The following is a 14306-nucleotide window of genomic DNA, read 5'->3' on the forward strand; positions in this document are numbered from 1 at the left end:
TATTCAAGCCGATAGATTTTTTTCCACCTCGATGTTGGCACAATCCCCCGCCTCTTCTGTTACTTGATACTCCATTGAGATGTCCCAACGCGAACTCGGCGCTTGTGATCCCACGTATTTGATGAATCGTAATGTACCAGGGTCACGGTAAACCAACGATAGGGTATTATTGCTTGCGGACACACTTAACAATCCGGTGTCGTCATCCTCGTGGTACTCATCCGCAGCTGCTTCGCTACCCTCTTCATCATCTGCTGCAATGTAACACTCAAATGCACCTACATCGCCAGACTGCCAAGCTACATCCGCTTCCAAAGGATCATCCGTTTCGGCAACATCCTCACCTTGCCCGGCCACGAAACACAAAGTCGCGTCCAAAACCGACGTGAGCTGTAATAGTCCGTAATGGGCGACTGTATAATCCAGACCGGGACGAAACCGACGAACGTGTCCACGGTAGGAAGTCGGAGACAAGGACGTAATTGACAGCAAAAAACGCAAAAAGACGGAGGACTGCAACACATGCTGCAAATGTGCGAGAATTTCTCCCGTTTCTACAAGATCGGCGGAATCGTCAGAAATCCGATTTGTGTATTGGAGGTAGCGCTGTTTGTGTGAGGGTCCCACCAATTTCCAATCTTTCGTTACCCCCGCGGTGTACCCGTCGGAACTTTCCTGTTTCTCTTCCTCGGTAGCTTTCCTAAGCTTGTCGACCCAGTGCGGTAGCAAAAAGTTGCGCAACTGGACACTCGAGTCTTCCTCAAATCTTTGATTAATCTCACGGATTGCGTCCGGATTTAGGTAAACAGGATGAACGTATTTTCTCAGGAAATTCAGATCTTCGTTGAACAAGATACAAACATCGGTTGTGGCACTCATTAATGAGTGCGGCGGTATCTCAACTGGGGTGAATGGCGATTCGAAATGATCTGATGTCGCCTTGAGACGCTCTAAGGTCGCTTTTCCAATACCTTTCGGTGGTTTGTCGGTGTGATACCAGCCCTGAAGTGATAGCCTTGGGCGATCTCCAAAAACTTCCTGTACCGCATGGAAAGAAAATCCTGGTCGAACCTCGAAAAAGCCCATGTGGTTGAACAGTGGGAGAATGGTCTTGGACGGTACACAATTGGGCAGTCGCTGCTTGGCCTCTCCTTTTCCATATTCGACACTATCATATAGCTCTAATGCACCACCCTCTTCCTCTTTCCAGCCTTCATCAGTCAAATACAGAATGTAAGATATCTTACGGGTGCCAATCACATCATCGTGACAGAGCAAATGACACCCTGTCGTATGGCAATTAAAGGCACAATCCACCTTCTCATTGAGAGTCCCGCGTTCTAGGCCGCTAACGTCTTCAATCAAATGACGCCATCCATCGCTGTACAAGAATTGGCGCAGCTGAATGGTATTTGGGAGTTTTTCCTGATTTGAATGATCGTCGATGGCCACGTTTGCCAGATCGATTGATTGATAGACACGGAACAGATCAGACTCTTTGAAATTTACTTGCGAATTACACTTTACTTCGGTCAATACAGATTTCAGAAACTCGGGTTCGAAGATATTCTTGAATATGCCGTGTGGATACGGCCTCGACTGGGTGTAATCGGATTTAAGTTGCTCCTTGCCAGTGACAATGGCCGACTGGATCAAGTCGGCCCAGTGTACATCGGTTCTCTGGCGTTGTGCTGCAGGCTCTTCCACGTCCGATTCCGTACTGATGTGGTCACTATTTCCATTGGTGAAACTCTCGTCTTGTTTGGTAGCCGTCATGACATATGGATTGTTGTGTTTGCTCACAGGATTGCCCAGATGAGATTCACAGTCCCAAAAAAGTAGAAGGCCAATCGACTTCGCGTTCGGTCTCATTGTTTCGTGGCTCTCTTCGTGATCGAACGAAGGATACCGGGTCGTGCGGCGGACGGACCCTTTTCTTGGGAACGCCTTTCCCATTCGTACCCTAGTCAACAAATTCAGTCGTAGTGGACCTGGTGATGTGACATAGGCAGTATGTCACAGTACCTATAATTTAATCTTGTGTTTCGTATTATCACGTCCTCTCTGGGGTAAATATGGACCTACGTATTTACTACAGTGAGATTTACTCTCTAGCTCTAGAGTAGGCGAAAGTTACAATTAGAAGTAGACCCTAAAGTTGCAAGCGAATTGCATAATATGCTTTAGAGCAACCCATTAGAGGTCGGTTTCCGTTTCCAATCTGACTGTCGTTCGGTAATGGCTATATAGATTCTTCCATGACCAGTTCTTCTAGTCGTCGAGCAACTTCGACGGCTGTAGGCCGGTCCTCTGGTTTAAACTTCCAACAATCCTCCATGACTTCGACAAACTTCCGTTCAATTGAATCACGCTTTTTATACCGCGGATCAATGAAAGGTAGTTTGCCTGCCATGAATTTATCCATCATCTCTTCCTCGTCGGTTATCTCGTCAAACGGAATGAGACCAGTTAATAAACTAAACATTATTGATCCAAGCGAGAAGATATCAATCTTTTCCGTCAGCTCTTTTTCGGCGTACTCTTCAGGCGACCGACACTGCACAAAGGGGTATATAGAATCGATACCGAACATTAAGAGGATTTTTAGGTAGAAAATTGTACCCTCTCGCTGTACAAACTTACATCGCCATGTCTGCCACTGTTCCGGTACACTTTGAAGCGCTTCAAAAGCGGATCCCACACTCGTTCTTTAGTTCTACTAAAATCATTGAGCTTGATATGATCGTTATTCCCCAAAAGAAACTGTGCAAGCTTCAAATCGTCGTGGATTAGGTCAATCGAGTGCATAGCTTCTATACCTCTGTGAATCGGCAAAAATGGCAATTCTGCTTTTTAGCATTCTAGTTTCCGATCTTCGCATCTTCACCAGCCTTTACAGTTAACGTCAACGTACCTTGCCATGTCCAGAGCATACTTTACTTTTTGAGTCAAAGTAAACTTATTTAGTGGATTGACATCGACTGTGTCATATAGAGTGACGTTCTTTCGCTTCAGAAAGGGAGCGGCTTTTTCTTTCATGTCACCTCGCGGGAAATTTTCCACGAGCACTGAAAGGTGGCAGAAAGCGTACATATCGACTATGTATTGACTAGACGCCAAACGGCTCATGACGTATGCTTCCATCCGAACATATTCAAGATACTTGTCGCTGAGATCCTCACTGAATTCCTTGAAGACAACTGTTTCTGTCAAGTTGCCAATGTGCAGGTTTAAGCTGTATGCCGCTCGATACGCACCTTCACTGGAGTACGAAAGCAGCTATTGAGCAAGGTAAAACTGTTCAGCATCTTTCTTTCGGAATCATTTTAACATACCCTAGCAAGTTCGACCGGTGAGATAAGTTCTCGTTGTTGAGCCCAAGCTCGTGAAAGCTGTTGCCTAAAAGTTGTCCAGAGCAACAAGAAGAATGAGTACCATCAGGTAGCACAAAAGTCATCCAAGTTCAGTCAAGGAAGTGCTTACAATTTAAAGGTCGATAATCCGGACAACCTGCCCACTTGCAGTTTCGGCTAGGCGTTTCATCAAAATTTTCTTTTTCGATAGCCAACAAGTTGTTAAGGTATGAGTATGTCTTTATTTCTCGGACTTCACCACCAGTTGAAACGTATTCAACGTCCCCGTAGTCCGGACGAAGATGTCTCCGCTGGCTTGGCATTGCTGTTTGCGGTAAATTCACTGGGGGTAAGATGAGCTTCTCAGTGGCGTTTTGTTTGCCTGCTGTTTTTGAAGATGAATATGGCTTCACGTCTGGTTGTTGTACGAAGGAAGCCAGGTTGCTAGTCCTTGAAAGGCTTTTATTGCATTGGACTATATTTCTCAGGGATATGAAAACGATGCAAGACGCCACGCTTTTCGACAAGCAATCGATTGTGCAGCATCTGCGTTGTGGCTGCGTGGTTCTCCCAGTCAAGCCGTTCTGTTCCTTTAAGCCGGCAAAAAACATCTTACCGTACTCGCAAGGTGCGTACTGGAAAATGGAGCTGACGCACAACACTTTTTGTTCATGGAGCTTAAGCACAATTCTCTCTCACAGCTACGTTGGCGTGTTCAATTTGGGAAGGTGTTAATGTAAATGTATAACGAGAAGGCAGGCAGAGTCGCTCACTGGCAGTCTCATTCTCATGGCATATGACAATAAGTTGCAGATTTGAGTTTCTTGTTTTTCTTGATGACTGTGATGTGAACTTTCCCACAAGCACATAAGCTAACTAACTACCTACTCAGCGCAAACATTACTGTCAATTATTGAAATATGATATAAGAAAAGATCACAATACCTAATGGTAAAAATCCTTTGAGCATCATGCGCATGCCTATCCTGTGAGTCGCTAAACAAGCACGTGTTCGTTATTAAAGTGGATATCAATTCAAAGACATTGATTGCCACGTCACTCCATTATATAGAATATATATTGGATCCAATAAGATTCGTTTCTGTCAAGATTGGCACTCAAGTGTGACATGTCCGACATAGAGTGACATGTCGCATAAAGAGATTTGAAAAGAACGAGATCGCATCTCGAGCAGAATTACGCGTTCGATGGGTTTTGGGATATTAAAAATCGCATTGACTGTGAATGTAAGACAAGAGGAAGTGAAGAATGGAATCATTGAAGAACTATGTAAGTGCGGAAGATTAGCAATCAAACAGCGAGGTTTGAGAGCAAACAGAACAATGGAAAGTGAAAATAAAGAACACACCAACAAGCACTACTAGCAGTAGTGAAAGGGTAGATCGAACGTAGAAGAGAAAAAAGAAATGTCAGCTAGTCTCTTCGACAGTCAAAAGATCTGAAGAAAACCGGAATTTTCAAAGTTTCATCCCCGTTCAGTCAGGAAGCTTCGGGATAACCAAGTATGCTCATCTTTCATTAAAAGTAACATAGCCATGACGTCTTACTATGTATGGTAAATATATTCCTACATAAAAATCAATCTAAAGAAAGGAAAAGCTGAAAGAAGGCTCCTTTGTTTTGGCTCTGGCCATAAGGCTCGCCTTCTCCGTTATATTTCGTTCCGATTTGGCGACTTCTGCTTTACGACGCTTTCGACCGCTTCGTTTGATCTCATTGGTGGTTGTATTCCGCCAAGCTTGACAAGTCCAATCTTTTTGGGATAAACCTCGCTGCAGAAGGTCATGCCGATACTTATCGAGGCTAGTGACAAATTCGTGGTACAGCCGATCCGGTTTAATACTTTCCAACCTGTCACGGCAACCACTAATCTGATTTTCCTTTTTACTCAAAAATCTGAGCACGTTCCCAAGATTACTCCCGGACACGTAGTTGTGTGTAATTGCCACATTAATTTTGTCAAGATTGATGACTGCATGCCACCATCCGTGGGGAACAAACATTACGTCTCCCGGCATTGCAGTACATTCCAGTGGACGTTCGTGCGGCGGCGCCGATTGCATTCGTTCAACATGTTCATCCCAGAATTGAAAAAGCCATTCTCCGAGAGACAGTGGTAATGCCACTTCGTCCCCATCTTCTGAAGGATACACTCCTGGTGGAGTCGCCCCAGGCGGATAAAAAATCCATCGCTTCCGGCCGACAATGGCTGCATTCCAAGCATGCGTCCCGTTTGGATCAATGTGAAAGACAGACCCGCTACGTCGCGGACCAATGATCAACCAAGTGTGATCCGGCCGTTGACCTTCACCGAGAACCTTGAAGAGGTCGTGTTCATTTTCGTTCGACTTCGGGTCCCACCAAGGGCATGTCACTCGGAGGTCCGCCATGTAGTCGTTCCAAAGGTGCGAGCCCGGCTGAAGGGCAGTCCGATCAAAGAGATAGAGTGGCGCCTCTTCGAGGTTCTCCAACGTCGCGTAATCCAAATAAGCCTTTAAGCTAAAGTCCACAGGAAGCGGGGCCAATCCACTAGTGGCGCGAAACGAGCTCCCTTTCGTTTCGTTCAGAAGATAGCCCAAATCCTGCCATTTATCGAAGGCCTTCCAACTCTTGGCCGCCTTAGTAATCAAAACTGGCTGGTTGGGTTCCTCATAATTGTTGGTGAATACCTTTGAGGTCATGTCTTCAATTGAGATACGAGGAACGGTTCCGTAATTAGCATCCATCCATGCAAGGGGTAACGCAAACGCCCTACACGAATGCAGCCTGTAGAACACGTCTGAATAGATGCCCGGCATTCTCATCGGTACGTGACTAGAATCTTTTGCGGAAGGGCAATACAGAGCAACAAAAGTGTCCCTCCAACTTGAACGAAATTCTTGTAACCGGTTTGTACCCAATTTTCGAAGGACAAGATCTCTCCACAACTCAGGCTGGTACCCCGCGACATACAAATAGCGACAAGTTTGAACTACCTTCCCGAGCTCGGCACCATCGCAAAATCCCAAAACATTATCCCAGCACGTGTCCGTCAACAAATCAGAAGGACCAATGTTTTTGGTCGATTTGTCACTGACAACATGTTGGAGAAAGCGATTTCCGCCTGGCAAAGCTCCATAGGGATGGCGAGACTCGAGTGCAGCAAACTCATGAGACTGGACTTGGGTCGAAAAACGGCTTCGCTTTCGCATAGCAATAACCTATATGCGGCTCTAATAGTAAATCCTGGGACAGAACAAAAACAAACCAAGATCTTTACAGTAAGGTGTAGGCGCAATCGTACATTGCCATCATTGTCCTGATTTACAGGTCGATTGTTAGTGGCCTAAGATGCGCGTCTGTTCGTCTCCTCCTCACAACGATACCTTGAAGATTAATCATGCCTCTAGCTAACTGTAAAATACGAGGAAGATCCTGTGAGTCAACGGATGCACAACGTTACTTGAGGCAAACAATTTTTTGGACCAATTAGATTAGTATGCACGACTACTTCGTGTGTATCCGTTGAAGCTAAACTATATCCCTAAACTCGTCTAAGTGGATGACTAAATTAGCACACAAAATTGTCGATCGATTTTTCGTCGCTGAACTTCCTCACTTTTTATGAAATACTGTAGTCAACGGGTCGGAAAACGGGTAACTCCCAGAATCAACGGGCGTCAAGCCTGCAACTCTAAAGCACCGGATACTTCCACAAATTTTTGCCCCTTAAGCGCGTACTAACTCGCATGTAAGATGCCATCCTTGGTTGCAGGAGCGAGTAACAAGGAAGAAAAAAGAAAGAAAGAAAATAAGTCACAGCCTATGAAGCCACCATCGCCAGCTCCCACTTGTGCACTGGGGGCACTGGCCATTGCAGCTATTGCTGTCGCGTCTGATGATGAAAAGAAGGAAAAACAACGGTCCCCACGCTTACAACCTGAGTTTAAAGAGGCGCAAGATTCGGACAGCGATGTTTTCCGTCAAGGTCGTTCACCCTATGCTTTTGAGCTTGGAGAGACAACGAACAGATCGGATCATAGGAACACGCCCATACACGTTGAGAAAACAGCGATTCCATGCTATCCTCACTCAGGATACTTTCATCCCTCATTTACTCGCGGACCCCCACCTCCTTACTGGGCTGGTTACCCTCCACCATATCCACACGCCATTCCTCCATATGGCTATGCTACCGACATGAGGAGGCCATCCATTGCAAGTTTATCGGCGGGTAGACCAGAGTCACCTTCTCGTAACTCTCACGGATCTGATCCTACGGTGGTATCACCAGCGGTAATCTCGTCGTCGCCATCCGGACCCTGTCTTACTGACTTTAAACAAGTCAGCGGTGAAAAGATTGGAGATTCGGACAACTCTAAGCTTAAACAACCTAGTCTTAAGCGTCGCGCATCCATGGGGAAGTGGAGCGAGGAAGAAGACGAGCTTCTGCGTCGCGCTGTAAAGGACTACGGCGGTAAAAACTGGAAGAAAATTGCAAATCGTCTAAAGGGAAGGACTGACGTTCAGTGTCTTCACCGATGGCAAAAGGTATTGCGTCCCGGTCTTATCAAAGGTCCTTGGACAGCCGATGAAGACGAAACAGTTGTTCGTTTGGTGAAAACCCATGGAACGAAGAAATGGAGTTTGATTGCTCGACAACTGAACGGACGCCTAGGAAAGCAGTGTCGAGAACGTTGGTATAATCACTTGGATCCAAACATCAATAAAGGTGAATGGACTGACGGAGAGGATCGAATTCTCATAGGAGCACAGGACACAATGGGAAATCGATGGGCTGAGATTGCCAAGCGGCTGCCAGGACGTACGGACAATGCGATAAAGAATCGCTGGAATTCAACTCTCAAACGGACCACGGGACCAGATATGCCTATAACCGGAAAGCGAAGTTTAAGCACCTTTACTTCCTCTTCGAACTGCATGTCAGGAGGCAGCTACAAAGCAAAAGCTGTGGCCACTTTGAATGTTGTTCCAAAGACGCGTAAGGACAGCATGAGCAGTGCCGATTCAGAGGCTTCGTCGGAATGCGATGATACTGACCGCGATGACAGTATGCGGGACGATGCTGATTTGCTTTTGGAATTAAATCGACAATCCCCAAGCCATTCCTCCGTTTCGTCGTAGCCAATCAACATAATTTATAGTTCAGGAATCAGACATATGAGTTTAAAATTCATTTGGAATCTTTCGACTGAAGGATGTACAAACCGCAACATTTTGTTCCAAAAACCATCCATTCATTAGTAGGATGTACTGCAAAAGATGTTGGTTTCCCTCTTCTTCTAGAAAGCGGAATACGTGTAACGGATCTTTCACGCATTGTCATATGAAGTAAAGCTGGCTTGTTGGTCGCTACAGAACACTCTTCATGCTGGAGTAGAACGAATTTGTCATGGTGTGGCAACCTTTGTGTCACCTGTGGAATCTCCTCCCAAAAGAGTCCCATCGAGGATCCAGTCATTAGAATTCTGTCCTTTGGAAGGCTCCATTCCGCTTTAGAGACTGCCACTGGTTTGCCACTAGAGTCCAAAAACTGAATTTTCGGTGTTCCGTACATGACTGCACTTTTCCTTTGCTTGCCTCTTGTTGCTTCAAGCAAACACGAAAGAATCCAGCCACCCGTAGTCACCCAAGATATTTGGTATCGGCCCCAGACTGCATATTTTGCTGCCTCGATAGACCTTCCCTCAACACGTATGTGTCGAATTCCCATGGCTGCTCCAATTGGAGTTTGAAGACCACGAAATGAAAGCCATTCATTCAAAATGGTCGGGCTTCCCTTGACTGAAAACGACGATCGCTGCACTTGCTTCCAGTTGAGCATAGAAAAGTAACCCTGTGAAGATCCTAATAAGATGGTGTCGTCAGAAATTGTAACCATAGATGTAATCCTTTTCCAGCGGAGGCGCCAAAATTCCGTCGTAGAGTTCGTTTTTGCCAAATTGTAGCAAGACAAATCCCCGCAGCTCACAATGACATGATCGCCGTCGTCAACGAAAATGACTGAAGAATCGGCGTCTCCTTGACAGCCTGTTTCAATCATTCGATGTGGGACAGGTGTTCTTCCAGGATGTCCTTGTTGCTGTCGTCGATGAGTCATGTCTTGCCAACTATTGACTTCTCCCAAGTCGAAGAGGTAGATTCGACCGGATTCCCTGTAAAGACGGAGCAACACCGGAAATTTAGTTAGACCATTTTTCTGTCAAAATACGCATTCGATTGGGAGCATAAAGCGCTGTGCACTGACTGACCACGAGAGAAAGGCTAGCTCATCGGCCTTGTATGGATTCCATACCAGATGAGACACGAAACGAAGCGGAAAAGGTATAGTTAGAAACGGTTCTACGATCAGATTTGCGTGGCATTTTTTTCCTGGCATACTCTGCCGTTGGTTGTTGCCTTTCATGCAGGCGGCCATTACTGAATCCCAGTCATAAATGCGTATTGTATCGTCTGCATAGGCTACGGCCAACAGCACGCCCATGCTGTCCCAGGCAACGTGCTTGACAGCAATGAGTCGTCCGGGTTGAATTGTATCGAACTGAAGATTGAGAAACGGAATCGGCTTCCAGGAAATATTTCGTGCCGACACTTTGACCTGTCTTCCGTGCACCGACCTATCCAGGATATGATGGGCCAAGTTTTTGGAAGTGGTACAGCGCAGGTTCTTTCCTATTCTTGCCGAAGGCAGATGTTTAAGCGCAATGGCGTCCGCTGTGAGATTTTCTCGTTTCTCCTCCGTGGTTGGTTTGTTTTCGATAGACGATTGACAGGCGTCGTTCAAGCAATCTGGAAGCGCATGTGTGCCTGCCTCTTCACAGTGAGAGATGCGCACTGGCTTTTTCTCAGCCTCTACTTGTATCCCATTTTCCTCGTGGTCGACCGAAGAGGTATCGTTTTCCCCACCATTAGCTGACGGGGAATGGCTTTTAGTTGAAGATATCTCGGCCAAAACGCTAGAATTGTGTTTCCGCTTTCCCAATGACGTACTGGCCCGATAAATCGATATATTTTCACAGTCCGTGAGCGCCGCCTTAACTGTCTTGAAGTAGCTCGTAAGGGGGCGTTCTTTGGCCTCTTTTTCTTTGATAACCTTCTTCATGGCTCAGACGGCACTTTGTTTGTTCACTGACAGAGAGAGCATTTTAAGAGTTTTGAGGGGAGCGTATTCCTCTTCCGTATACCGCTCACTCTACTCTCCATGATTCGTGAGGTACCCGAGCACGGGGTAAAAATGACAACGCTACAGTCGTGATCACTCAAACAGTCACGGGTTTGACGAGATCGATAGTTACTGCGCACATTTGTATATAATGATGGTTTGTACAGATGTCGGGTCATTTGGTGTAATTTCCATCCGGGACAGCTCAGAAAGTATGTTTCACTGGAAAGTCCTTGTTTAAGACCAAGTTGCAGAGTAGGTGACCAGTGAAAGTGGCCGATGACAGTAACAGCAATCCACTTCCCGAAGACAGGCGTCAAATGCCCGAAGTTTTAATGTGTGGCCCCGTGGTTGACGGACACCTTGGGGTACAGAATCTCGTTGTCTAATGTAATTACAGCGTGTATGACACGAACCTAATCGAGTCAGTTACCAATTGGTTATTTACACCCAACGTGCTTCTACAGCTCCTTCGATTTCGAGGGAAGAAGTCAACCTCCCGACGCTGTACGACAACGAGCGATAATCGGTAGAACACATTGATTCTTGTACTCTCTTCGGCATCACAAAAAAGCTAAAGAAGCACATCCACTGTGATTGTATCGATCGACATTTCGAAAAATCGCATCTTCATCCGTGTTCAAATTGCTATTCACTGTGGACAATCATTAGCTATCCTTCAAGTATGCACACCAAGATCAACCCCGACCGCTACCTACCGATAAAGACCATGTCGGCCGAGGAAGAATCTCGTCTCCAGCACCGTAAAAAGATGATTCAACAAACCTGGCGAGCGGTAGAATTTGGATTGGATGTAGACTGCACCCGTATATTTTACACTGAACTATTCCGCAAGTATCCATCCGTTCAACCTATGTTTCAACATAGCAATATGGAAGTCCAGGCTCAAAAGCTGTACGAAGTAATCCGCGTCGCGGTGCGTTTTCTTGACAACGTGCAAGAACTTATACCTGTATTGAAAGACCTAGGGATGCGGCACGCGAAGCACTACGGAGTATTGCGTGAGCACTACGATGCCGTCACAGAAGTCTTCATTTCTGTATTGAACAACTATATTCTCACCGAGCTGGATTGCGGGAACGCTGGTATCTGGGCAATGGAGGTGGCGGATGCATGGCACTGGGTGCTGACGTTTATAGGGAACACGATGGCGGATGCCGGAGATCAAGCAATGGTCAAAGATGTGACACCGAATTCTCTAGCCAATGTGCCGACTGCAAGTGTCGTTAGTGCTCGGAAGGGAGAAGACGCTCCCGTAGAGAACGTTGTGTGAAAGCGAGAAGAGCTGCTTCTCAGAAAGTCAAAATTGCTATTGCCGGCTTCCACCAAATCTTTGACGATCTCGCAGAAAACGTTATGAATGCAATCCTCACTGATTTACAACGCTAAATACATCAGAAAAACTATCCCATCTTCCACCATAAGAGTTATAGAAAATTACTGGATAATTCAATAACTCGATGGAAGCATGCGTATACGGTAGTGCATCCGTAGGACAGGATTGAACTTTCAGTTCAGAACTTTCTTGGAATGTAGGATGTCCGTTCGTTTGGTCTGTGCGAAGGTCATCAATCGCTTGATACTGGTGAGGTACTTGCGTTGGAGCTCGGAATTCATTACGTGAGCAACATTTTGGGATTCAATCTTGGCGCGCCCCGTCCGCGAGTGGATGCCAACCTGCGTTACGCCAATCGGCCAAGGTGCTCTCCCAATTGCAACATCCATGTAAGTATCATGTGCTCGTACAAATTCTCCAGCTTGACAGTCGTCCACGATTTTCAGAATATTGTTCAGCAAAGACTCCTCCAAGCGCCGATTTTTGCAAAGCTTGAAGAGAGGCTTAATGTAGTCTTTGCATTGCTTTAACGTTTTTGTTTCATTCCGACCACCAACCGTACGTTTCAAATCATCAGTACGCTTTTCCAAATCATCTTCCCACTCCCGCAGCAGACCTTTAAAATACTTGTAAACACGTTTGTGCGGATCACTGGCTTCTTCTTCAGTCTCTTTCTCCGTAACTTCTACTTCGTGAGCACCCTTATCCTCGCGTTTGTGAAAGGATGTTGTCGTTATCAAGCCCCCCGCGCCTGTTTCATCCTTTTCCAAGAAAGGGTTGCGAATACCATGACCGCTTCCTAGCCGAAATTCATCTTTTTCCAAAAGTGACGCTATGGATTCTTTGTGAGCTTCTAGCGCTTCTTTCAATCGTTGGAAACGAGCTCGATCATCAACTAGGTCTACTCCTTGTCGCAACGTACGTTCGCCAAAAAGGCGCACAGGTAACCCCATCATCCGAAGCCTCTTAGTAACGTCTGTAGGAGAAAGCTGGAGAAGACCGACTTTGGAGTTCGATTGAAATGATGCTACTGTTTCCGTATTGGAGGTAAAAAGACTGCTCTCTTTCGAGGACGTTTCCGCGGCTGCCTCTAAAGACTCGCCCACCTTCTCTGAAGGTGACTGCCCTCGTTCTACCATCAACCGTGGTCTCTTTTTGTTGACGGTTTCCGTTTCGTTGGAATGTCGCTTGCATCGTTCGCTTTCATCTCGTTCTTCTTGAAACCGGCGCAGCTCGCCGGCTTTGTGATATCGACCAGCACCTGTCCTACAGCTACCAATCCTGGAAGAGTCGATCTGTCTAGAGTCGGAGAGAGCCTTTTTCTTGCGTTCCATTTCTTTTCTCAACAAATCCATGTTGCAATTAAAAAAATTTTCGGGAAGAAATCTGGTCGCGATATATTAAATGTCGGCGTTACCTTTTACACAATGTACGTGTGCAGTTTTACTTTATGCAATGATTACCTTCCGACACTCTCATCGTCCCTTTTTAGTGTTGCAAGGCGGTCTTCCCATTATTAGATGGATGGATGAGTCCGCTGTTCCTCCCAATCATTGCACCCCCACCCTAAACTTTGCAACAAAGTGTGTGTCTTGTGGGACCTCTTGGCTCTACTAACATTTACTCACAGTCACCATCACGTTTGGCAGGGCCCGACCAACTGGCAGACCCTGTAAATAGGTAGCTATTCCATTGTTCTCTTTTGAGTTAGGTACCTTACTGTAAAATCGACTCTCTAACAGGTACTCTGTGTACAATTAACGAGATCGCTGTCCCAGAAAAATAAAAGCAGTCAGTCACGAGGGGCCGTAAAGTAACATCTGTTGGAAAATGACTCATTCTCGATGACCGATGACCTGAGAATAGCTTATTGAAACTGATAAATAATTTTAGTCATTTAATTTTCATACAAGATTGGCGATATTCCAAGGACTTAAATGGGTCCATAAGCAGTCTTGAACTTGATTCCCGATGGTGCCTGTTTTCAATCTCAAGCAAGTTCGATCCTTATATGCCCCGCCTATGTCCTCGACCAGAACGCCTGAACGGGCTGGGCCGTGCTTTTTGATTGCCTTTTCTTCCTTGCCTTCGTGGTCGGCAATATATACATATTCATTCAATGCGTGTGATCGATCATTGTTTGGATACGGGAATGGTGTCCAGCCTTAAATAGTATTGTCCTTAAACAAGACTAGATAGAGAGGTGTTCACCTTGCATCATAAGGGGATTAATATCTGTGACGGATACGGCGTCCCCCAGAAAATCCAGCTAAACACGGCTACCAAAAGTCTAGCAATACAGGGTAAATTGAGGCGGAAAGGGAAAAGGAACCACGAGACGAGCCTCTTATAAACGCTGAGTCTCTCCTCTAGCGCAGAGGAACATTGACGAGGAGAAAGAGTCTCGTCTCTA

At 46.0% G+C, this 14306-nt stretch overlaps 7 protein-coding genes across 7 annotated transcripts; 2 read left to right on the plus strand and 5 right to left on the minus strand.

Moving 5' to 3' along the window:
* Nucleotides 1-3: 3 nt before the first annotated feature.
* Nucleotides 4-1626, minus strand: GrpE (GrpE protein, HSP90 cofactor, chloroplast targeted; the record flags this gene model as incomplete). Its single annotated transcript, XM_002180650.1, has 1 exon — nt 52-1626. A coding segment is annotated over one exon (1575 nt), but the record flags the coding sequence as incomplete, so codon positions are not given.
* A 616-nt stretch (nt 1627-2242) lies between these two features.
* On the minus strand, nt 2243-3676 carry PHATRDRAFT_46233 (predicted protein; the record flags this gene model as incomplete). Its single annotated transcript, XM_002180651.1, has 5 exons — nt 2243-2557; nt 2644-2821; nt 2915-3262; nt 3336-3399; nt 3484-3676. The coding sequence occupies 5 exons, from the start codon at nt 3674-3676 to the stop codon at nt 2243-2245; spliced, it is 1098 nt and encodes a 365-aa protein (XP_002180687.1).
* Nucleotides 3677-4957: 1281 nt separating this feature from the next.
* PHATRDRAFT_46234 (predicted protein) lies at nt 4958-6667 on the minus strand (the record flags this gene model as incomplete). Its single annotated transcript, XM_002180652.1, has 1 exon — nt 4958-6667. The coding sequence occupies exon 1, from the start codon at nt 6563-6565 to the stop codon at nt 4958-4960; it is 1608 nt and encodes a 535-aa protein (XP_002180688.1). The 5' UTR covers nt 6566-6667.
* Nucleotides 6668-7922: 1255 nt separating this feature from the next.
* Nucleotides 7923-8225, plus strand: PHATRDRAFT_6839 (predicted protein; the record flags this gene model as incomplete). Its single annotated transcript, XM_002180449.1, has 1 exon — nt 7923-8225. A coding segment is annotated over one exon (303 nt), but the record flags the coding sequence as incomplete, so codon positions are not given.
* Nucleotides 8226-8496: 271 nt separating this feature from the next.
* Nucleotides 8497-10517, minus strand: PHATRDRAFT_46236 (predicted protein). The gene is made up of 2 exons (XM_002180653.1): nt 9626-10517; nt 8497-9529 (listed from the first exon to the last, which is right to left on the minus strand). Exons 1-2 carry the CDS (start codon nt 10474-10476, stop codon nt 8548-8550), a joined length of 1833 nt encoding a protein of 610 aa, XP_002180689.1. The 5' UTR covers nt 10477-10517; the 3' UTR covers nt 8497-8547.
* Nucleotides 10518-10926: 409 nt separating this feature from the next.
* On the plus strand, nt 10927-12031 carry PHATRDRAFT_46237 (predicted protein). The gene has a single exon (XM_002180450.1). It carries the CDS (start codon nt 11222-11224, stop codon nt 11828-11830), a length of 609 nt encoding a protein of 202 aa, XP_002180486.1. The 5' UTR covers nt 10927-11221; the 3' UTR covers nt 11831-12031.
* Nucleotides 12032-12066: 35 nt separating this feature from the next.
* Nucleotides 12067-12585, minus strand: PHATRDRAFT_12898 (predicted protein; the record flags this gene model as incomplete). Its single annotated transcript, XM_002180654.1, has 1 exon — nt 12067-12585. A coding segment is annotated over one exon (519 nt), but the record flags the coding sequence as incomplete, so codon positions are not given.
* Nucleotides 12586-14306: the final 1721 nt, after the last annotated feature.

Source organism: Phaeodactylum tricornutum, chromosome 9 (assembly GCF_000150955.2).
Source record: "Phaeodactylum tricornutum CCAP 1055/1 chromosome 9, whole genome shotgun sequence".
Classification (NCBI taxonomy): domain Eukaryota; phylum Bacillariophyta; class Bacillariophyceae; order Surirellales; family Neidiaceae; genus Phaeodactylum; species Phaeodactylum tricornutum.